Source organism: Thalassophryne amazonica, chromosome 4 (genome assembly GCF_902500255.1).
Source record: "Thalassophryne amazonica chromosome 4, fThaAma1.1, whole genome shotgun sequence".
NCBI lineage: Eukaryota > Metazoa > Chordata > Actinopteri > Batrachoidiformes > Batrachoididae > Thalassophryne > Thalassophryne amazonica.
Window position 1 is genome coordinate 21203033 of NC_047106.1, and position 20175 is coordinate 21223207.

The 20175-nt window shown below is 39.5% G+C and overlaps 1 protein-coding gene across 3 annotated transcripts; it reads left to right on the forward strand.

Moving 5' to 3' along the window:
- Nucleotides 1-2713: 2713 nt before the first annotated feature.
- On the forward strand, nt 2714-12344 carry fosb (FBJ murine osteosarcoma viral oncogene homolog B). 3 transcript variants are annotated; one of them, XM_034169211.1, is made up of 6 exons: nt 2715-2915; nt 3036-3223; nt 6855-7241; nt 10505-10612; nt 11466-11810; nt 11965-12344. In XM_034169211.1, the coding sequence occupies exons 1-6, from the start codon at nt 2852-2854 to the stop codon at nt 12028-12030; spliced, it is 1158 nt and encodes a 385-aa protein (XP_034025102.1). In that variant the 5' UTR covers nt 2715-2851; the 3' UTR covers nt 12031-12344. The 3 variants fall into 3 exon arrangements, with proteins under 3 accessions (XP_034025101.1, XP_034025102.1, XP_034025100.1); XM_034169210.1 differs by having other exon boundaries at nt 2714-2915; nt 6855-7211; nt 11466-12344; XM_034169209.1 differs by having other exon boundaries at nt 11466-12344.
- Nucleotides 12345-20175: the final 7831 nt, after the last annotated feature.

Here is a 20175-nt window from a genome sequence, read left to right on the forward strand (position 1 = left end):
AAGGACAGGATCCCTAGTTACAAACAGAGCAATGTAGTGTATTATATCAGATGTCAGGAAAACTGTAATGAACACTACATAGGCGAGACTAAGCAACCTTTAAACAAGAGGCTATACCAGCACCGCAGAGAGGTCGCCAGTGGACCTCAGTCTGCAGTTCATCTCCACCTGAAAGACACTAACCACACGTTTGAGGACAAGGAAGTTAAAATCTTAGCCAGAGAGAAGAAATGGTTTGAGAGAGGTGTCAAGGAAGCATTCTTTGTAAAACAGTTGAAACCCAGCCTTAACCGGGGGGCGGGTCTCAGTCACGCTTTGTCCCCTGTTTACAATGGGGTACTCAGGCAGTTTCAGTCTTTTGTTCATGGTAATGAGTCATTCACATCATCAGGAGAGTCGTCAAGGGAGCCATCAGGGGAGGCTTCCATCCCATCATTAGGAGAGTGCTAACTAGAGCACAATAGGTGCTAATTAGAGCTATTGTTTAGTCACTAGCCTATAGCAGTCGGCCTCTCGGTAGGAGGGGTCTGGTTAGGTTAAAAAACTCCAGCTTTTGTTGGCTTCTGGTTTATTCTTCTCTACAAGAGTCAAGACAGAAGTCAGACTACCAGAGCAAGAATTTTAGCTGAGCAATCTTCTGTGATTTGAAGCGAAACATACTCACGTCAAGCAACCCATTCCAGTCGAAGATTCAAGCTTCTCTACTATGGAAACCACCTGGACAACTGAGAGCCTACACAGAAACATGGCTGTCCTTACTTTTACAGTTTGTTGGATATCAACAAACATAATATACAAAAGTTCATCAAACATACAATGTGTCCAGAAAGTATTCACAGCCCCTCCCTTTTTCCACCTTTTGTTATGTTATGGCTTTATTCCAAAATGGAGATGAGTGGCCAGATGAAAGCTACTCCTTCATAAAAGGCATATGGCAGCCAACCTGGAGTTTGCTAAAAGGCACCTGAAGCACTCTCAGACCGTGAGAAAAAAAATTCTCTAGCCTAATGATGCCTGGGATTAATGTCAAAGAGTTCATTGCTGCATTCATCTTTCCCTCAATCCTGACTTGTCTCTCAGTTACTGCTGGTGAAAAACATCCCCACAGCATGATGCTACCACCACCATGCTTCAAGGGATGGTGCCTGGTTTCCTCCAAACATGATGCCTGGCATTCACGCTAAAGAGTTCAGTCTTTGTCTCATCAGACCAGAGAATTTTGTTTCTCATGGTCTGAGAGTCCTTCAGGTGTCTTTTGGTAAACTCCAGGTGGGCTGCCATGTGCCTTTTATTAAGGAGTGGCTTCCATCTGGCAACTCTACCATACAGGCCTGATTGGTGGATTGCTGCAGAGATGGTTGTCCTTCTGGAAGGTTTTCCTCTCTCCACAGAGGAATGCTAGAACTCTGACAGAGTGACCACCAGGTTCTTGGTCACGTCTCTGAATAAGGCCCTTCTCCCCCAATTGCTCAGTGTAGACGGGCGGCCCAGTCTAGGAAGAGTCCTGGTGGATCCGAACTTCTTCCATTTACAGATGATGGGGGGTCACTGTGCTCATTGGGACCTCCAAAGCAGCAGAAATATTTCTGAACCCTTCCCCACATTTTGCCCTCGAGACAGTCCTGTCTTGGAGGTCTACAGACTCTTCTGACTTCATGCTTGGTTTGTGCTCTGACATGCACTGTCAACTGTGGGACCTTATATGTAGATAGGCGTGTGCCTTTCTCAATCTTGTCCATTCAACTGAATTTATCCCAGGTGGACTCCAGTTAAGCTGTAGAAACATCTCAAGGATGATCAGTGGAAACAGGATGTACCTGACAGCTCAATTTTAATATTTTAATCTTCATGGCAAAGGCTGTCAATACTTATGTACATATGATTTCTTGTGTGTGTGTGTGTGTGTGTGTGTGTGTGTGTGTGTGTGTGTGTGTGTGTGTGTGTGTGTGTGTGTGTGTGTGTGGGTGTGTGTGTGTGTGTGTGTGTGTGTGTGTGTGTGTGTGTATATATATATATATATATATAAAAATTTTAAAATAAAAAAAATCACATTATCATTATGGGGTATTGTGTGTAGAAGTTTAAGGAAGAAAATTAATTCTATCTATTGGAATAAGGCTGCAACATAACACAATGTGGAAAAAGTGAAGTGTTGTGAATACTTACTTACTGGATGCACTGTATCTGTATATCTGTGTGTTTACATGATATTTATGTGACCTCCTATTTGCAAAATATTGTTTTGTCACAGTTATGGTATTAGGTGACATATTGACCACACAGAGCTTCTAATGGTATAGTTGTTATTTATTTAAATGAATACCACTGTATTTTCTGTTTGTCGACAAAAAGCTTATACGATGTGTCATCAGTTGCAATTCCTTCACAGGCATGCAGACATTTTTACTCTAAAAACATGTTCCAGTATAAACTTAGCCAGTTGTAAATACTTTCCACAGTTATCACACAGAAGTTTCTTGAATTTTCCTCTCAAAAATTGTCAGACGGTGAGAAACATTTCGAGCTTGTGACAGTTTAAAAAAAAAAACACAGACACACGTCTATTATTATCCGTCGGTGAGCTTCTGATCCATTTCAGTGGGAGAGGGAATCCCTCAACGTCACCAAGGATACCAAACACAAAAGCAAAGCACAAATATGGGCACATACGTCAGCGGAACTCCGAGGCGGGACTAGAAATGCTAGTTGTAGAGACTGATTCATTCATAAGACAAGATGTGCTACTGTTCGCGCGAACATGGATCTGTCAGCGCGCATTTGATGTGAAAGGCGAGGATTTAAACGAGTGGACTCCCTCACGAACCGAACCGGGACCTGGATTACCTTCTTCATGCAACTTTTTTGGAAGGAAACCAGAAGCTTTTCACCGGGAAGTAGCAAAAAGAGCAGCAAAGGCAAGTCTGTTTTCACATTAAAATAGGTCAAATCATGACAGACTTCTTAAAACAAACGCTCACGGACTTTTGTCTTTAATATCAGATATCTTATCCCTGCGTGTGGCTCCGTCACTACAGGTGACGTCTCGTTCTCTGCGGTAGCTGCAGGTGTTCCGGTCTCTCTCGGCCCCTCAGGGGAGATGTACCAAGGGTTCCCCGGAGACCCCGACAGCGGTTCCCGTGGAAGCTTATCTCCTTCATTAGAGTCCCAGTACCTTTCCTCCGTGGACTCCTTCGGGAGCCCACCGACCACCAGTGCCCCGCAAGTGAGTCACGCTGTAACGGGTCTTATTCTATATTGACAAGATAAATAGGGCACATGTATGAACGAGCACGTGCACCTTGTCTAACGTAAATCCATTTATATCTCCATAAGTATGTTTGCAATGATAAACATAAATTTAGTTTGTACAGTCTATATGTATTTTACAAAAATAAGTACATAAAAGTGCTTTTGACACTATTGTCGAAGTTCACAATTAAACGTGGTGTGATGTTGTTTGAAAGTTACAAATTACATAATCATGTTATAAATTATCGTCGTCCAATGTAAATGTGTTTATATATTTTGTATAAGACTATAAACCCCATAGACGTTTGCAGTGGTTAATATTAATTTAGTCTATATATTCTAAATTATATATACAAAATGTTTACATTTCAAATGTATACATGCATTGATTAGTTTATTCTATATAGAATGCCATGTTTTGTTTTGTTTTGTTTGTTTTTTGCAAAATCCGGGTTTGTTATATATTTTAAAACAGAATTAAAGTTGGCGTGATATGAAAGAATGTTACAAATGGCATACATCGTATTATAAATTAATAACAATTTTACACCATTTTCAAAATGTTTGTATAATTACGAATCAGTTGGTCATAAAACGTTTAATCACTTTATAGAGCCAAAAAAAGGGTCATATATCTATATATTTATTACATTTCGCTAAAAATACGACATCGTTTTGTTATGCTTTGTACTTAACATGCCTTGTAATATAAAAGCGTTACGTTGGCAACATAAATAACTGCTTGAGATTCTTAAGAACATATTTTAGGAGTAATTTCAGACTGAAATACTTTCCAGCTTTCAGAACAGCACGCGCTTTTTTTGCTGCGGCTGCCGCAAACTTCTTTTCTGATTGTGGTATCCATGGCAACGGCTCTCAGGCTGATACAACGTGCTCAGAGCGGATGACAAAAAAAAAAAAAAAAAAAAGCAAGCTCGTGGAACTCTCGACGTCAGCGCGGAGGCCACGCCTTCTATCCGCCCCCTTCCACTCGTGCTCCTCTCCTCTCATTGGCCTCGCCGTGACGTAAATGCGCGTGCTATTTTGGAGCGCCACGTCGCGTTGCCAAGGGGAACACCGGGGGTGTGACGGGGGAGGAGGAAGAAGGAGGAGGGAGCCGGTATTGTAGAAAGCTGATTGGTCGAGCCGCCTGTCCCGGAGCCTTACACGATTTAAATGAATATTAATGAAGACGGTGCTGTCCTACTCCGGTCTAAATGAAACAAAAAGACACGTGTATTATTAGATCTATTCTCATAGCCTACTTAGAAAAATAGTCATGGCACAGGAAGGAGATAACACGGATATATATATATATATTTTTTACATTTAAATGTAGCTGGGGTTTCATTTTAAATATCCTCCAAGTCTCATCTCATATATATATGCGCGCAAATATTGAATTATGAGACTTGGAGGATATTTAAAATGAAACCCCAGCTACATTTAAATGTAAAACAGATGAAAATCAAATGTTGTGCAACATGACCCCCTTTAGCAACACTTATGTCAGGGACTTATACCAGGGGCCAACACGTCGCCAGTTAATCCACACGTCCAATAGTTTAATGTTTAATATCAGTAATTATTTTTTAAGAATTTGTGAGATAGGGTGTGTGTGTGTGTGTGTGTGTGTGTGTGTGTGTGTGTGTGTGTGTGTGTGTGTGTGTGTGTGTGTGTGTGTGTGTGTGTGTGTGTGTGTGTGTGTGTGTGTGTGTGTGTGTGTGTGTGTGTGTGTGTGTGTGTAAATGGACTGCATTTATACAGCGCTTTTCCATCTCAAGGCGCTTTACAAATAATGCCTCACATTCACCCCAATGTGAGGGTGCTGCCATACAAGGTACTTATATAAATACATAGATATATGACCCTTAATAAATATATATATATATATATATATATATATATATATATATATATATATATATATATATATATATATATATATATATATATATATATATATATATATATATATATATAATAAAATTTGGAGCATACTTTTACATCTCATATATGGAGTCACAATGCCACTGCGTGCACTTGCCAGACAAATGTGCATTAATGTGTGTTGTTATAGCTTTTCGTAGCTGTGATATTACTGTTAATTTTTCTGCTTTACCTCAAATGTAGGCAGGTAAACTTTATGTATGAATAGAGTAGAATAGAAACTTTATTGTCATTGCACATATATACATACATACAACAAAACCAGGTCCTGTGTATTTAATCCATCCTAAATTACAGTTAGACATAATCCAACCACTAAGAGCAGTGGGCAGCCACAGTCCGGCGCCCAGGGACCAACTCCAGATGTAGAGACTCTGCTTTGGTCAGGGGTAGAGAAAGGAGCAGACCCTACATAAGCATATATATATATATATATATATATATATATTTGTCTGATACTATATTAAATTTACTATTTTTTTTTTCATTTTTCCTCACATTACCAAGGAATTTGTAATAATAATAATAATAATAATAGTAAGTCCATTTGGCTGCTCCCTTGTTTTCACTCGGGGTTGCACAGCAGATCCAATTTGGATTTGTTCATTGAATTGGCTCAAATTTTATGCCGGATGCCCTTCCTGACACAACTCCACATTACATGGAGGAACTGGCAGGGGTTATAGTAATAATATAATAATAATGAAGAAATAAGTCCTATATAGGCCCTGAGGCAAATTGGTGTCATTGCTTATCTCCAGAATAAAAAAAAAAATTCTAACATTAGAATAGAAATTTGTAGAGTTGGTCAGCCCCCTGTGATGACATGTTGTTGTCATGCCAAATATCTTTAACAGAATTTACCTTAAAGCTACAGTGTAGGATTTACCGTGGCGTAGTGGTGAGGTTACAGTTCGCATAATGTCGTCACCAGTTATGATTGTCTTTCCCTTCATGTTTTTGCGTATTTGTGGAATGGGGGTTTGTTTCAGATTATCCTCTCTTGTGATAAATAATACGTATGATCCATCAATTTCACAAAAATGGGAGTTCTCACACTTGTGAGTCTGCACTAGCAAACAGTAGGGCATGTATTGAGGATTAAACCACTGATTACTTTTCTTATTTTTCTTCTTTCTTCTGGTTGCTGTAAAGTGCAAAATGTGGAGTAAGTATGTCCCTTTTGGACTGCTGCATGAACATGGTGGTGTAACATGGGGAGTGGGGGGGGGGCTGATATGTAGCTGTATAGGGCTCATTCTCAGCTTATGAAAACATCAGTTTGTTATTGCAAGTAATTATGCACTAATTAACAGATAGATATGAAAGCTATGTTCAGTTTCTGCTCATAAACACCCCTGAATCCTGCACACTGTAGCTTTACATTTGGATCTTGACTAAAGTTAAAATATGGAGCAGCAGGGGGCGCACAGGGTTTCAAAGGCTGTGTTCAGCTACAACACCAAAACCAAAGAAATGGTTTGTGTGTTTGTATTTTTCTTTCTTTCTTTTTTCATTCATATATTGTGTGTGTGTGTGTGTGTGTGTGTGTGTGTGTGTGTGTGTGTGTGTGTGTGTGTGTGTGTGTGTGTGTGTGTGTGTGTGTGTGTGTGTGTGTGTGTGTGTGTGTGTGTGTGTGTGTGTCTTCTGCTCAGGAGTGTGTGTCATCGGGAGCTGGCTTAAGCATCGTGGGCAGCGGGCCGGGGGCCAGTGTTGGAGGGGAGATGCCTGGTTCATTCGTGCCCACAGTCACTGCCATCACCACCAGCCAGGACCTGCAGTGGATGGTACAGCCCACCCTCATCTCGTCCCAAGCTTCTGGACAGAGCGGGACCACCGGCACCTCGACCATGACCCAGCCGGTGTCACTGGTGGACCCGTACGACATACCGGGCCCTAGTTATTCATCAGGGGCTGCATTCACCCCTACAACAAGCTCAGAAAGTCAGGGGCCGGCGCCAGGCCCCGTCCGCCAATCCAGAACCCGCACCCGTCGCACAAGAGACGAGTCTGTGAGTGAAGATGGAGGTGTTGGTGTGTTAGTAAGTGTGTGTGCTTGACTGGTTTGTATGTTTTCAAAGAATCTCGTCTTGCTGTTATGTTCTGTTTGTCATGCGCAAAGGTTCACAAGGTCAGCAGAAAGGTACCTCCCTCGGCCCTAAAAGACCATAAACCGGAGACAGTTCCAAAGAGAATGAGATATGATACATTCAATTCCAAATCCTTTTCAATTTAGTTCCATCATTTCAGGTTAGGCCTAAAAATACAAAATTAATTCTAAGTGATAGAAGGATCTCATACCAACCAGGTGCATTCCTCTTTTAGTCCTCAAAGCATTCTACATCTATGCCTAATAATAATAACAATAATAATAATAATATCAGTCCCTCAGGTAATAGTATCCACAAAACAACTATATTCTGACATATCGCCATGATTTCATTAAGTAATGTCATTTAAATTTTTCATTAAAAATGAATTTTACCCAATGTTATGCATATATAATGTATTTTGTCTACTATATCTTGTAGTATCTAATGAAAAAAAATGTCTTTACTTTCACAGAACTAAGAATCAGAAGTCATTCATCTTGTATTCTGCCAACTTTAGAATCACGCAAATCCTAGAAGGAATATTTTCTCTCTTTTTTGTTTCTTCTTTTTTGTGTAGTTATGATAATTCTGCAAAATTGTACATTTGGTGCTGATGAGCTCTTTTATGGGGCTCAGAACCACCTAAATAGAGAAAATAATACACACAGCCTTTGGGGAATACAACAGTAAGTCTGCATCTGCATTCTGTATAGCCAGCAGTGTATTTATGAGGGTTAAAAATCTCATCACAAAATAATGAATGATAGTTTATACTGCAGATTTAATTATGTTCCTTTTCAGTGACTGAGCTTTTTTCTGTGTGTGTGAAAATGTGTAGAATTATAAATTTACATTTTATCATAACTCAATGAAAGAGCTCAAATTTAATTCATTCGTTCATTTTCTATACCTGCTCACTCCAGTTAAGGGTCACAGGGGCAGTGGTCAGAGGGTGTGAGGTAGGGTTCAAATTTAATTGGAATTGATAATTTATTTATTTATTTACAGTTCTGAATTGGAATAGGAACGGGCACATACTCAGTATACAGATTTGAAAGAAGAACTGGGGTTGGCAAAGTGGAATTGACCCCATTTGTGCTTGAAAGGCAAAGTCCTGCTGTATACACGTCAGTAAAGCTGGTCTCTCATTGCGGATTATTGGGCCCAATTGCCTTCCCAATTAAAAAAATGAGGAAATCATGATTTATAACAACAGTAGCCTAAAATTGTGACACATTATTTAATACAGCTCCATGACATGAGAGCTTGTGGACATGCTCACTAAGAGACTACGTGCAGTCTATGCACTTAATATACTCTATACTTTTCCACAAAGCTAAAACATACTAGAGAAACTCACAACATATTTATTTATATTACCTACTTTTGGCATATTTCTGTTATTTAAAAAATAATGAAATGACACGCACATCACAGTCCGTATTGGCGTGCAGGATCAAAAAAGGAATAGCACAAAAAAACGAAGGAGAGATCCGCACAGCCCTTCATCATGTCTGATGAAGGGCGAGGCCCGAAACGTCACTTTTGGTGTGTCATTAAAGGTTTGTTTGGGAGCTATCTGGCTGTGTGGATCTCTTCTTCGTTTTTTTGTGGTATTTCTGTTATTTGCCAACAGTCTGTTGCCTCTGTTGTCTATTACAGTGTGCTCATTATGTTAGTAATTTAAAAAGAAAAACAGGACTTGAAATGTGAGATCCATTTGTGGCCTCAGTGGTGAACAAACTGAATGGAATTATATTCTAAAATTGGTGCATGTTTATATTTATATTTATATTAGAGTATATTCGAAAAAAAATACAATAGAATTCAGTTCAATTTCACTTTCAATTTAATTTCATTTATATAGCACCAAATCACAACAGAGTTGCCTCAAAGCGCTTCACACAAGTAAGGTCTAACCTTACCAACCCCCAGAGTAACAGTGGTAAGGAAAAACTGCCTCTGAGGAAGAAACCTCAAGCAGACCAGACTGAAAGGGGTGACCCTCTGCTTGGACCATGCTACAGACATAAATTACAGAACAATTTGCAAAACAAACAGAAAGACAACAATTCAGCAATAGAATAGAATAGACAACAATAGAAAAACAACAATTTCAAAGTATCTTGCTAGCATTATTTTGTTGCTGTTTTGAACATATAGTAGATTTTTGTAATTCCCATAGTGGCTGCCCTATTCCCTATTTGCCTTCATTCATTCCTTCTGAAACTAATATTTCAAAAAAGGACTTCTCACATATGCATACATAAACAGTTGATAACAGTGAGTAAAACACTCAGAGGATCAAGAACATTTTTTGTAAACTTCTCTTCGTTATCTTAATTTTTGTTTTGTTTTGTTTTTTGTAAAATAAGCTCGTACAAATACGTCATACCAGATTCAGGAAATGCTTATAACTCAAAATAATAGAAGGATTTATTCCATTTAACATTTCCAACACTTGTATAATTCCCCCGGCCCCTCTCCATGTACTCCCGTGCCCCCTTCATTAAAAGTGCTCCATTTTCGTGACAGGTTTTTTTTTTTCATTTTGCTATTTATAATCCCCCCCCTTCTCTTAACTCTAACCATAACCACAGTGTAAGTGTGTCCCCTCCTCTAAACCTAACCATAACTCCACTATACACCCTCCCATCACCCCACATTTCGTGCTCCCCGTCATGAAATGAAATCATGTCCCCATCAAGAAAAGTGGCTCATTTTCATGCCCCCGTCACGAACCCATAGCTTAATGTACTTTTCGTAATGCTGCCAGGAATTGCTGTGAGACAAAGTCCCCTTGCACTTAGGGGAGACTGGGAGTTATACAAGTGTTGGAAATGTTAAATGGAATAAATCATGCATGTATGAATTATTCCATTATCTGGAGTTACAAGCATTTCCTGAATCTGGTGTGTCGTGTTTATACGAGCTTATTTTATAAAAATAGATAAGAGAAACTGAAGAGAAGTTTACAAAAATGTTCTTGCATGAGATACAATGTTACTATATGACTTATCTGTTAAAATAAAATCATTTGATTGAAAAAGCTACAATTTTCCAATTGAAATCCCAAGTAACACTCATCGCTGCTGAGCTTGCTCTGTTAATGTGTGAACCTACGCCTGCTAGGAACACATCACCTTTTGTTTAGAAGAACAACACACAACTTTCTTCTTCAACATTTTGCCTTTGTTCCTTCGTTCTTCTAGCTGAGTCCAGAGGAGGAGGAGAAGAGGCGTGTCCGGCGGGAGAGAAACAAGGTGGCTGCTGCCAAGTGCAGAAACCGGCGACGAGAACTCACAGACAGACTGCAGTCGGTGAGCTTGGCCTCGTTCTTACAGTCACTGTGACTAATGATCATAATTGCATACTTACTGTTTCCTTACATAGCATGATGGAATGTGTTAATAAATGGTTGTGTGTGCATATAAGAGAGAAGAGTGTGATAATGGTATATTTAGAAGAAAATTAGACCTCTTAAGACAGTCTATTGCCTCAATAGGATTTATGGCATAATTACTGGTAGTGGGTTGTTACTTGTTATAAGGATAGACTGATAAGCAGCTCAGCCAATTATTGGTTGAGTATCAGGCTTTCCAATTATTGGCATCGGCCGATTAACAGTCTATCTCTACAGAGCATCCAGAGGAATTATTGGCCAAGGCTGATTATCGGCCCAACCGATTAACGGTCTATCCCTACAGAGTACCCAGAGGGATTATTGGCCGATGCCGATTATCGGACCAACCGATTAATGGTCTATCCCTACAGATCACCCAGAGGAATTACTGGCCAATGCTGATTATCGGCCCAACCGATTAACAGTCTATCCCTACAGAGTACCCAGAGGGATTATTGGCCAATGCCGATTATCGGACCAACCGATTAATGGTCTATCCCTACAGATCACCCAGAGGAATTACTGGCCAATGCTGATTATCGGCCCAACCGATTAATGGTCTATCCCTACAGAGTACCCAGAGGGATTATCGACCGATGCAAATTATTGGCCCAGCTGATTATCGGTCTATCCCTAGTTGTTACCTTCCTAACTGTAAAGTTGGAAGGTGTTTCTACTGGAATGGATGTATCCAACTCTGGAAAATGAGTAGAGCTTGATCTTTTCCCCATTTCACCCATTCTTGCCCATTTCTGTCTCCCTCTGTGCAGGAGACAGACATACTGGAGGAGGAGAAGGCAGAGCTGGAGGCTGAGATCTCTGAGTTGCAGAAGGAGAAGGAGCGTTTGGAGTTTGTCCTGGTGGCCCACCAGCCGAACTGTAAGATCTCTTACCAGGAGCAGCCGCAGCAGGGACCAGTACAGCTGCCTCCCATCCAGCCCCAGCTTCCTCCCCAGACCTTGCAACCTTCCGTCTCCATTGTGAGCTTGGCGGTCAAAGAAGACTCTTTCTATCTGCCTCCTGCTTACACGGCTCATCAGGCCTCTGCACAGTCCCAGCCTCCGGTTCAGCAGCCGCAGGTCCAGCAGCAGCCTCAGCCAGGCATAATGCAGGAGGTAGAGTTTTCTAGTTCTTTCTATGGCTCAAGTGAACCTGGTGGGCCGTGCCTTATGGCCAGCGACTGTGGTGGTGGTGGTGCTATCCATGACGATGCGGCCATTGGCAGCTACAACCCCTCATACACATCTTCATTTGTGTTCACCTACCCAGAGGGAGCCTGCGGGGTCAGTGCCAACCAGCGGAACAGCAGTAGCGAGCAGTCGTCTGATTCCCTGAACTCGCCTTCTCTGCTGGCGCTCTGACTGACTGACAGACACAAGTGCACACATATCAACACGTACATACATTACGCTCACCTGAAGTAGAGGCTGAGGCAAGTATCCATCAGTCTCACAGATTGGGTGTATGATTGGTTTACAGTGCACACATTCTGCCGTACATTCCAAAACAGAACCATACCAACATATATTTGCACATAAATTATAAGAACATTATTTAAAATTCAACATTGAACATAAAGGACATGTTTTCATTGTGGGGTGTCAAATGTTGAAACTTTGTTGGAGCTGTTGGAATTAGTACCATGACACATAAGGTGTCCAGTCCCCTTAGGTACTCAGAAGAGAAAGAACTGGCAATGTGCTACCACAGGGGGCACTGCACTTATTAGGTCTGTGGCTAATGTTGGTTACCAAAACAACGCAGTGCGACAGTTGTCAGTCAGTTGGAAGAAGATTAATCTTAATTAGGATTAATATTAAATTTAGTCCTTGGCCTCAGTCAAGACCAAGTGTAAGGTGCTCCATTGCATCTAGCTAACCCCACCCCAATGCACCTGTCCAGGACTGGTACAGCTAATATTTATGGGTGGATCAAGGTGACTAAAAATTACCGGTAACTACTGGGAGGAAGTAGGTACTATGCCAGTGTTTAGGTATGAAAGTGTGAATGCCAAAGTGCCCAAGTGCTGGGAGTTGCTAGTGTGCACTTGGGGTGCCTTGGAGGAACTTTGTGTGTTCAGAGAACATCAGCATTGGGCAACATCAGACTAAAAAAATTAGAGATTATGTTTTTGGAAAAGAGTTTTTAAAAGACATTTTTAAAAACAATGTTAAAAACAATGTTTTTTGGCGATTTCCTACAGCAACTTGTTCCGCAATTTAGGGAATCTGATAGAAAAGGATTAATCTCTGGTTTTAAGACGAAACCTGAGAACTACTAACATGGATCTGCAAATGGTTTTCATATTGCATTCAGGCTTAATATGAATTAAATTTTCAGCTTTAAAAATATCAATTAAAGGTGCTATGAATGATATTTTAAACATTAATACAGCAACAAACAACAACTTTCTTTGTCAAAATTTAATAACATCCTGGGCAGAGAATGAAGCAACACTCCCTCTGTGCTCTGAGCTTTTCCACTCCCTGATCACATTAGCCATCTGAGCACGCATGCAAGTTTTCATTGTGGTTGCTTAGTACTGAACCAGCATGACCAGACAGCTATAACCATCCACTTTCCCTGTTGCCATTCACTTGTCACATCACGTGTTTGTATACCTTAGCAAAAAGTTACCTTAAATGTCAGAAAGCACCACCAAGGGCCCTGACAAACCTTCTCAATTTGACACCTCACAGTTCATGTAAACAGTAACTCATTTCTTGTTCTTTATTATATACGTAACATCTACAACTGGTCAAGATGATTGCACCCAAAGTGAGTCACCAAAACATAGGTTGTCAATGAGTGTCCTGGCTGTAGCTAAATTCACAGTGAATACTCTCCAATCTTGCACCTGTAGTAGAGAAAGCCAGCTCACTTTCAACTCCAACAAGCACCATGCCCCCACCGTGTTCCCTCTGTCGGTTACCTCTTCTCCAGTGCTCCTGCTCTCATCCTTCTCTATCCTCTTCTGCCTTCTTCTTCTTCTTCTTCTTGCTGAATGTATTTGTACAAAGCTGAAATGGCGATGAAAGACACTGTTCAGGGTCTTTTTCTGCCCAGAGACAGATTGGTTTAGTCCTCCATCTGCTCCACTTCCTTCTGCTTCTTCATTTGCTTGGACCTGGCAAGCTGAGGACTGGCAACCCCCCCAATGCCTCCATATGCTTTCTTTTCTTGTTTAAGAAAAAAAAAAAATCTGTCATCACCTGCCATGCGACCCATCTCTCTACCCATGTTTGTTTCTCCTTTTCTGTCTCTGTCTTGTTTTTCCCTTTCTCTCTGAAGTCTTCAACGTCTGAGAGCCCGAAGACCCCCACCAGCCCCTGGGACCTTGAGTGAATGCCGGCCCAAGTAACACACGCTTTTGCACACCTTCGTACAAGGGCATGGATGCAACCCGCATGCAGAAGAACCTTTTCCATTTTGGAGCTCGGTGCTCAAAGTGGATGCTCGCAGTGAACTAACTCTGTTCATTCCCTGTACACAGTCGGTTGCCAAATCCAAGACGGATGCTACTGTCTTTTTGCTGAGCCAATTTTTTTCTTTTTTCAGTGTTAACACGATAAAAAGAGGAGACATATCTTGAGGTGTGAGTTTGGGTCGAGCATCGAGCTCGGCGGAATCTAACAAACAATTGATGGATGGATTATGATACTGAAAATACAAGCGGAGCCAAATGTTGAAGCCAGCAAAATGAACAAAGAAAGGATGACTTCTAACTATCTTATCCCCCCTCTCCTCGGCAACATCACCTCCGCATCCCAACACATCATGCACGACTACCCGCCGTCACTTTCAAGTCTCTGAACTGAAGATGCAGATGTTTTATTGTTGCGTATTTGCTATGTTTGTCTGCCGGAGTCGTTCAGGTGTTAACCGATGCCTTTACTTAGAGGAGAAATATTTTTTCTAGCGATTCAGACGACCTCTAAACACTGGGTTCAGTGGTCTCTGTGCCATCCCCTGGTGTCTCGGAGGACACGAGGCGGGGGTGCTTTACTCACTCAGAGGCAGCTGGCCCGTTTATTTCTTTCTTTACTGAGGTTGACTAGATGATCGAGCACAGCCTGGAAACAAAATGGGAAGAGACACACGCAGGTTGATGTCATGGAGTGAGCGTCCTTTCTTTGCCTGTGAATTTGTACATTTTTGTTTTCCTGTACGTTATTGTTATAAAGTTTAATGTTTATGTGTGTTTCTGTGCTTGATTGTTTGCATTGACCTCTGCTTTCAATTGTACTGTTGCCCTCTCTCTCTCTCTCTCTCTCTCTCTCTCTCTCTCTCTCTCTCTCTCTCTCTCTCTCTCTCTCTCTCTCTTTAAAAATTAGGATATTTCCTCATAACTCTTACGATTATTATTGCATTCTAACTATTATTGTTTTATTGTAATTTTATTTGGCAACTTTGGAGGCATGTTGTGCGCTACAAAAAGTTTTTGTCAAAAAGTATAATAAGTCTATATGCATATACGTATATACAGGTAACTTGTATATATAAGTGTATGTACCATGTTTGTAATGTGTATGAATGTCTGCAGATTTAAATGGAATGTTTTTGTCAGTGAAGAATAGGATAAGATGTTACGGAGGTTTAGTTTTAAAGAAAAAAAATATTTTTCTAAAGCAACAACAATATATATATATATATATGAATATGTACTGCCCTGTCCCTCGACATGAAGCACGATGTACTGCCTCTATTAATGTGTATTTATGTTCTATAAAAGCACTATCCAAGCCAGATGTGTTGTTCATAATTAAGACGTATGTGTAACACCTTTGTTTTGTTTGTTTTTCTGTGAGGTCTGTCCCAAAGCTACTGACACCTTAATGCCACTTTAGCAGATGCAAAATGGTGTAAATGAATGTTTAAAAAACAACAAAAAAAACTGTTCACTCAGTGTCAGGGTGACATAATTGATCAGTCTGAGAAGAAAGTGCCTGGTATGTTTTATCTCAAATAAAAAAATAACATTTTTTAAAAAGTTCCTAATAACTGTTATTTCTTATATGTGAAATGTGTATTTGAAGGACAAGTATCGACATTATCACGCTACAGTTTTAACGATTGTAAAAAATAAAGAAATATAAATAATAATACTTGTTGTCACTTTGAAATATAATTTCCTGTCTGTGTTTGCTGGATAAGATGCTTTAGCTTACATAAAGAAACAAATTATTTGAAACAATAGTAACACCTCTATTTTCTGTTTGGCTTTTGGTGGTCAGAAAATGGACAGACCTCGGTTTTTTAATGATGTATTTTTTTTTCAGATGTTGGAGATGTGGTATCAGTTCTCTAAATGAGCAAATGTGATAAGAAATAAGAATATGTTCTGGTGTCTGAATAGCCATAAAACATATTCTATTGTTCTCATGTATATAGCCTTTTTGTTTTTTGGTGCTATACTTATAATAATGAGACAATTTCATATTGTATGGTATAAAAAGACATTACTATTGTTGAGGCTTCAGAGAAAGGAGACTTTTTTGTTTTAATAAGACATTGGCTTTGTGAATTTCCAGCAGCTGAAGCTTGAGAACCCCAGTTATCATAGTTCTTTTTTTTTTAACCCTATATTTCTAAATGTGATACACAATTTCTATGAGGGCCATCTTACTGTATCCACACCTCATATAACATATGTCTGAATACCCACTGGACAACACTTAATCCTGCATAATTCTACATAATTGTTAAAGTGCAAAACAGCGCCCCCAAAAGTTAGTTTTCAAAGAGCAACAACACGACAGGGCTGAAAAATATTATAAAATTATTATTATATAAATTATAAAATTAACTATAAAATTCGGGCGCTGTTGTGAGTGACTGTATAGATAGATAGATAGATAGATAGATAGATAGATAGATAGATAGATAGATAGATAGATAGATAGATAGATAGATAGATAGATAGATAGATAGATAGATAGATAGATAGATAGATAGATAGATAGATGTGAAGAGTTCAAATACAAAACCCAGTAAGTCCTTTTTTTTCAAATGGAGAAAAATTCAGTTGAAAATGGAGATTTAAAGGAAACCCTATGCGGAAATGCACAGACTTTCATCAATAACATGAAAACTTTGTTCAAATTCTTTCATATTTTGCACACTTATGGTCCCCTTGACAGCCAAGTACATGTTGGCGTCAACTAAAAATTTATGGTTTTGTGATAATGGGTTTTGCATCTGAACTCTTCACACACACACACACACACATATATATATATATATGTGTGTGTGTGTGTGTAAAAGAAACTGTACTGTACAATGGCTACAACATCTGAACCAGAGTTTATTTTTCTATTCTGCAGTGAATATTGTTCTGTGTTTTTTTTTTTTCTTTGTTTTTCCAAACATATATGTCCCATATATTCTGATTTCATATTTTTTTGCATGTATGGAAGGCAATACCTATGATCCTCTAGGATAATTATGTAGCGACTCGCGCAGTGTGCATACTGCACGTGCAGTGTGATGATGTATTGTGCTAATATTGTTTTTTGACAAATATTAAGACTTATTGTTTCTACAAATTGTAACATTTAAGAGATGAAAGTGTTATTTTGCAAATGATCATTTTTGTATGTGTAGGACTTTTGTTTTTTCCCTTTCTGCCAGTGTCTTATTGCATACTTTTTGTAAAGATTTACTTGATAATTCAGACGTGTTTGTTTTCTTGCTGAAGCAAAGGTTGCAAACATGTATTTCAGATTATACACCAAAAGAAACTTTGTTCACATTGTGACAAATATCATGCAGGCTGCATGTATTTTTAATGCACAAGTGTGCTCTGATATAAAAATGTGCATCTGCTTACTGCATATATCAGATATTGCTGCACATTCCTTTATAGTACTGTTTAGATTTTTGCAGACTTGATTTTGTTGACTTTCATTCCTGAAATGGTCTCTTCTCTCTCATTTTCTATTCCATTAATTCAACATGTGACTTTTGCTGTCTTGCCAAAGTTCACAAGGTAACTTTTTTTTTCTCAGTTTTCAGAATTTAAAAGCTGGGTTTTCTGGTTTGACCTTTTGATATTCCTTTCCAATATGTGAAGACATGACACCAATAAACAGCATATTATAAACTTCATGTCTTAATAGTGGACTGTTTTGCCCTTTTTCTTAATTGAACATGAAATAATAATAAAAAAAAAATACAAATCCAGACTTTCTTTTGTATGTAGTGCACCTGTCAAGGACAAAGTTCACAGTTCAAAGCAATGACTGGCAAAGATTAGCATTTAGTACTATCAGTTTGAGAAAGACCTGAAAAGGAAGGCTTATTTAGGAACAAATATATCCATCCATCCATCCATCCATCCATTCATTTTCTTCCGCTTTATCCGGAGTCAGGTCGCGGGGCCAGCCCAGACCTCCCGATCCACACACACCTCCCCCAGCTCCTCCGGGGGAACCCCAAGGCGTTCCCAAGCCAGCCGAGAGATGTAATCCTTCCAGCGTGTCCTGGGTCTTCCCCGGGGCCTCTTCCCAATGGGATGTGCCCGGAACACCTCTCCAGCGAGGCGTTCAGGGGTCATCCGGAAAAGATGCCCGAGCCACCTCAACTGACTCCTTTCGACATGGAGGAGCAGCGGCTCGACTCCGAGCCGCTTGTACCCGCGATCTCGTTCTTTCGGTCATGAGCCAAATCTCATGACCATAGGTGAGGATCAGAACATAGATCGATCGGTAAATCGAGAGCTTTGCCCCCCTACTCAGCTCTCTCTTCACCACGACGGTCCGATACAGCGACCGCATCACTGCAGACACTGCACCGATGATTCTCTGAATCTTCTGATTATATTATTGACTGTAGATGATGGAATCCCTAAATTCCTTGCAATTGAACATTGAGAAACATTGTCCTTTAACTGTTGGACTATTTTTTCACGCAGTTGTTCACAAAATGGTGATCCTCACCCCATCTTTGCTTGTGAACAGCTGAGACTTTTGGGGATACTCCTTTTATACCCAATCATGACACTCACAATTAGTGTCCTCAGTTCCCAAACACCTATTGAGTGTTGTTAGAAGGTGATGTAACACAGTGGTAAACATACCACTGCCCCAGCTTTTTTGAAATGTGTTGCAGGCATCCATTTCAAAATGAGCAAATATTTGCACAAAAACAATAAAGTTTATCAGTTTGAACATTAAATATCTTGTCTTTGTGGTGTATTCAATTGAATATAGGTTGAATAGGATTTGAAAATCATTGTATTTTGTTTTTATTTACATTTTACACAACGTCCCAACTTCATTGGAATTGTGGTTGTATTAATGACATTGGTAAAATGAAAAACCTGCGGATGACCTTTGATCCCACACTGTCCTTTGACCTACATATTAAAGAAATTAATAAGACTGTTTTCTATCACCTCCATAAGATTGCAAAGATTCGACCTATCATGACTATGGTTGATGCAGCGACAATGTTTCATGTCTTTGTCTCTTTTAGACTGGATTACTGTAATGTCCTGTTTTCTGGCTTACTGCAGTCCAGCATCAGAGGTCTTCAGTTGATTAAAAATGCTGCTGTTAGAGTTCTGACTATAGGAGCATAAAGTTTGGCCATATTACTCCAATTTTGGCCTTCCTTCACTGGCTTCCTATCCATGTAAGGTTTTGATTTTAGGGTTTTGTTATTAACATACAAAATCCTTTAAGGACTAGTGCTTGCCTATTTGGCCAACCTAATTAAATCTTATGTATTGGCCATGTTCTGCGTTCTTGGGAGGCAGGACTACTGTGTGTTTTAAAGGTTAAAAATAAATCAGCAAGCCACAGAGCTTTTTCTTCCTATACACCTGTTCTGTGGACCAATCTGCCCACTGAGATGAAACAGACTGATTGTCTGCAGACATTCAACTCTAGACTAAAGACTGATCTGTTTTCCCTTTCATATGACATATTAGTGTTGTACTGAACCAATTTTTTTTTTTTTGTCTACTTCTTAATTTTGTTACTAACAATGGAGCAGATCTCACTTTCATCATATCTAAAGGTCTAGCTGCCAGCGACCACATCAGTTTCCTGTCTGTTACTCTGATGATTTACTGCTGAGAATCAGTGTTTTGTGTACTGTTAGTTCTGGCTGATTGATTCTGCTCTCTTTCTCTGTTTGAGACTTTTTGAGGATGGCTGTGAACACAAAACACGAAAACCTGCTGATAAGCATAATTCTCATAATAGATCAATTTTACACGAAACCAAATTTAAGAAAGCTCAGCCCACATTCAACACATTTTATAATTAGTTCCAGTTGTATTAAAAAAAATCCCTAAGAAAAAAATAACAGCTAATAAACTACTGAAATGTGCAGTTTTACAAAGTCATGGATTCTGAAGAAGAGCATTTTGTGTATATTTAGCCATTAATTTTAGTTGTTCTATTATATTTTATATTTTATGCTTTTTTTTCTTTGGCCTTTTTATTTGTCAGCAAATACGCTTTTTATGTATTC

Coding starts and splice junctions, on each gene's coding strand:
- fosb (XM_034169209.1), top strand. CDS start 2,852: ATGCAACTTTTTTGGAAGGAAACCAGAAGCTTTTCACCGGGAAGTAGC. Junction 3,224..6,854: donor CGACCACCAGTGCCCCGCAA/GTGAGTCACGCT, acceptor TCTTCTGCTCAG/GAGTGTGTGTCATCGGGAGC. Junction 7,242..10,504: donor ATGGAGGTGTTGGTGTGTTA/GTAAGTGTGTGT, acceptor TCGTTCTTCTAG/CTGAGTCCAGAGGAGGAGGA.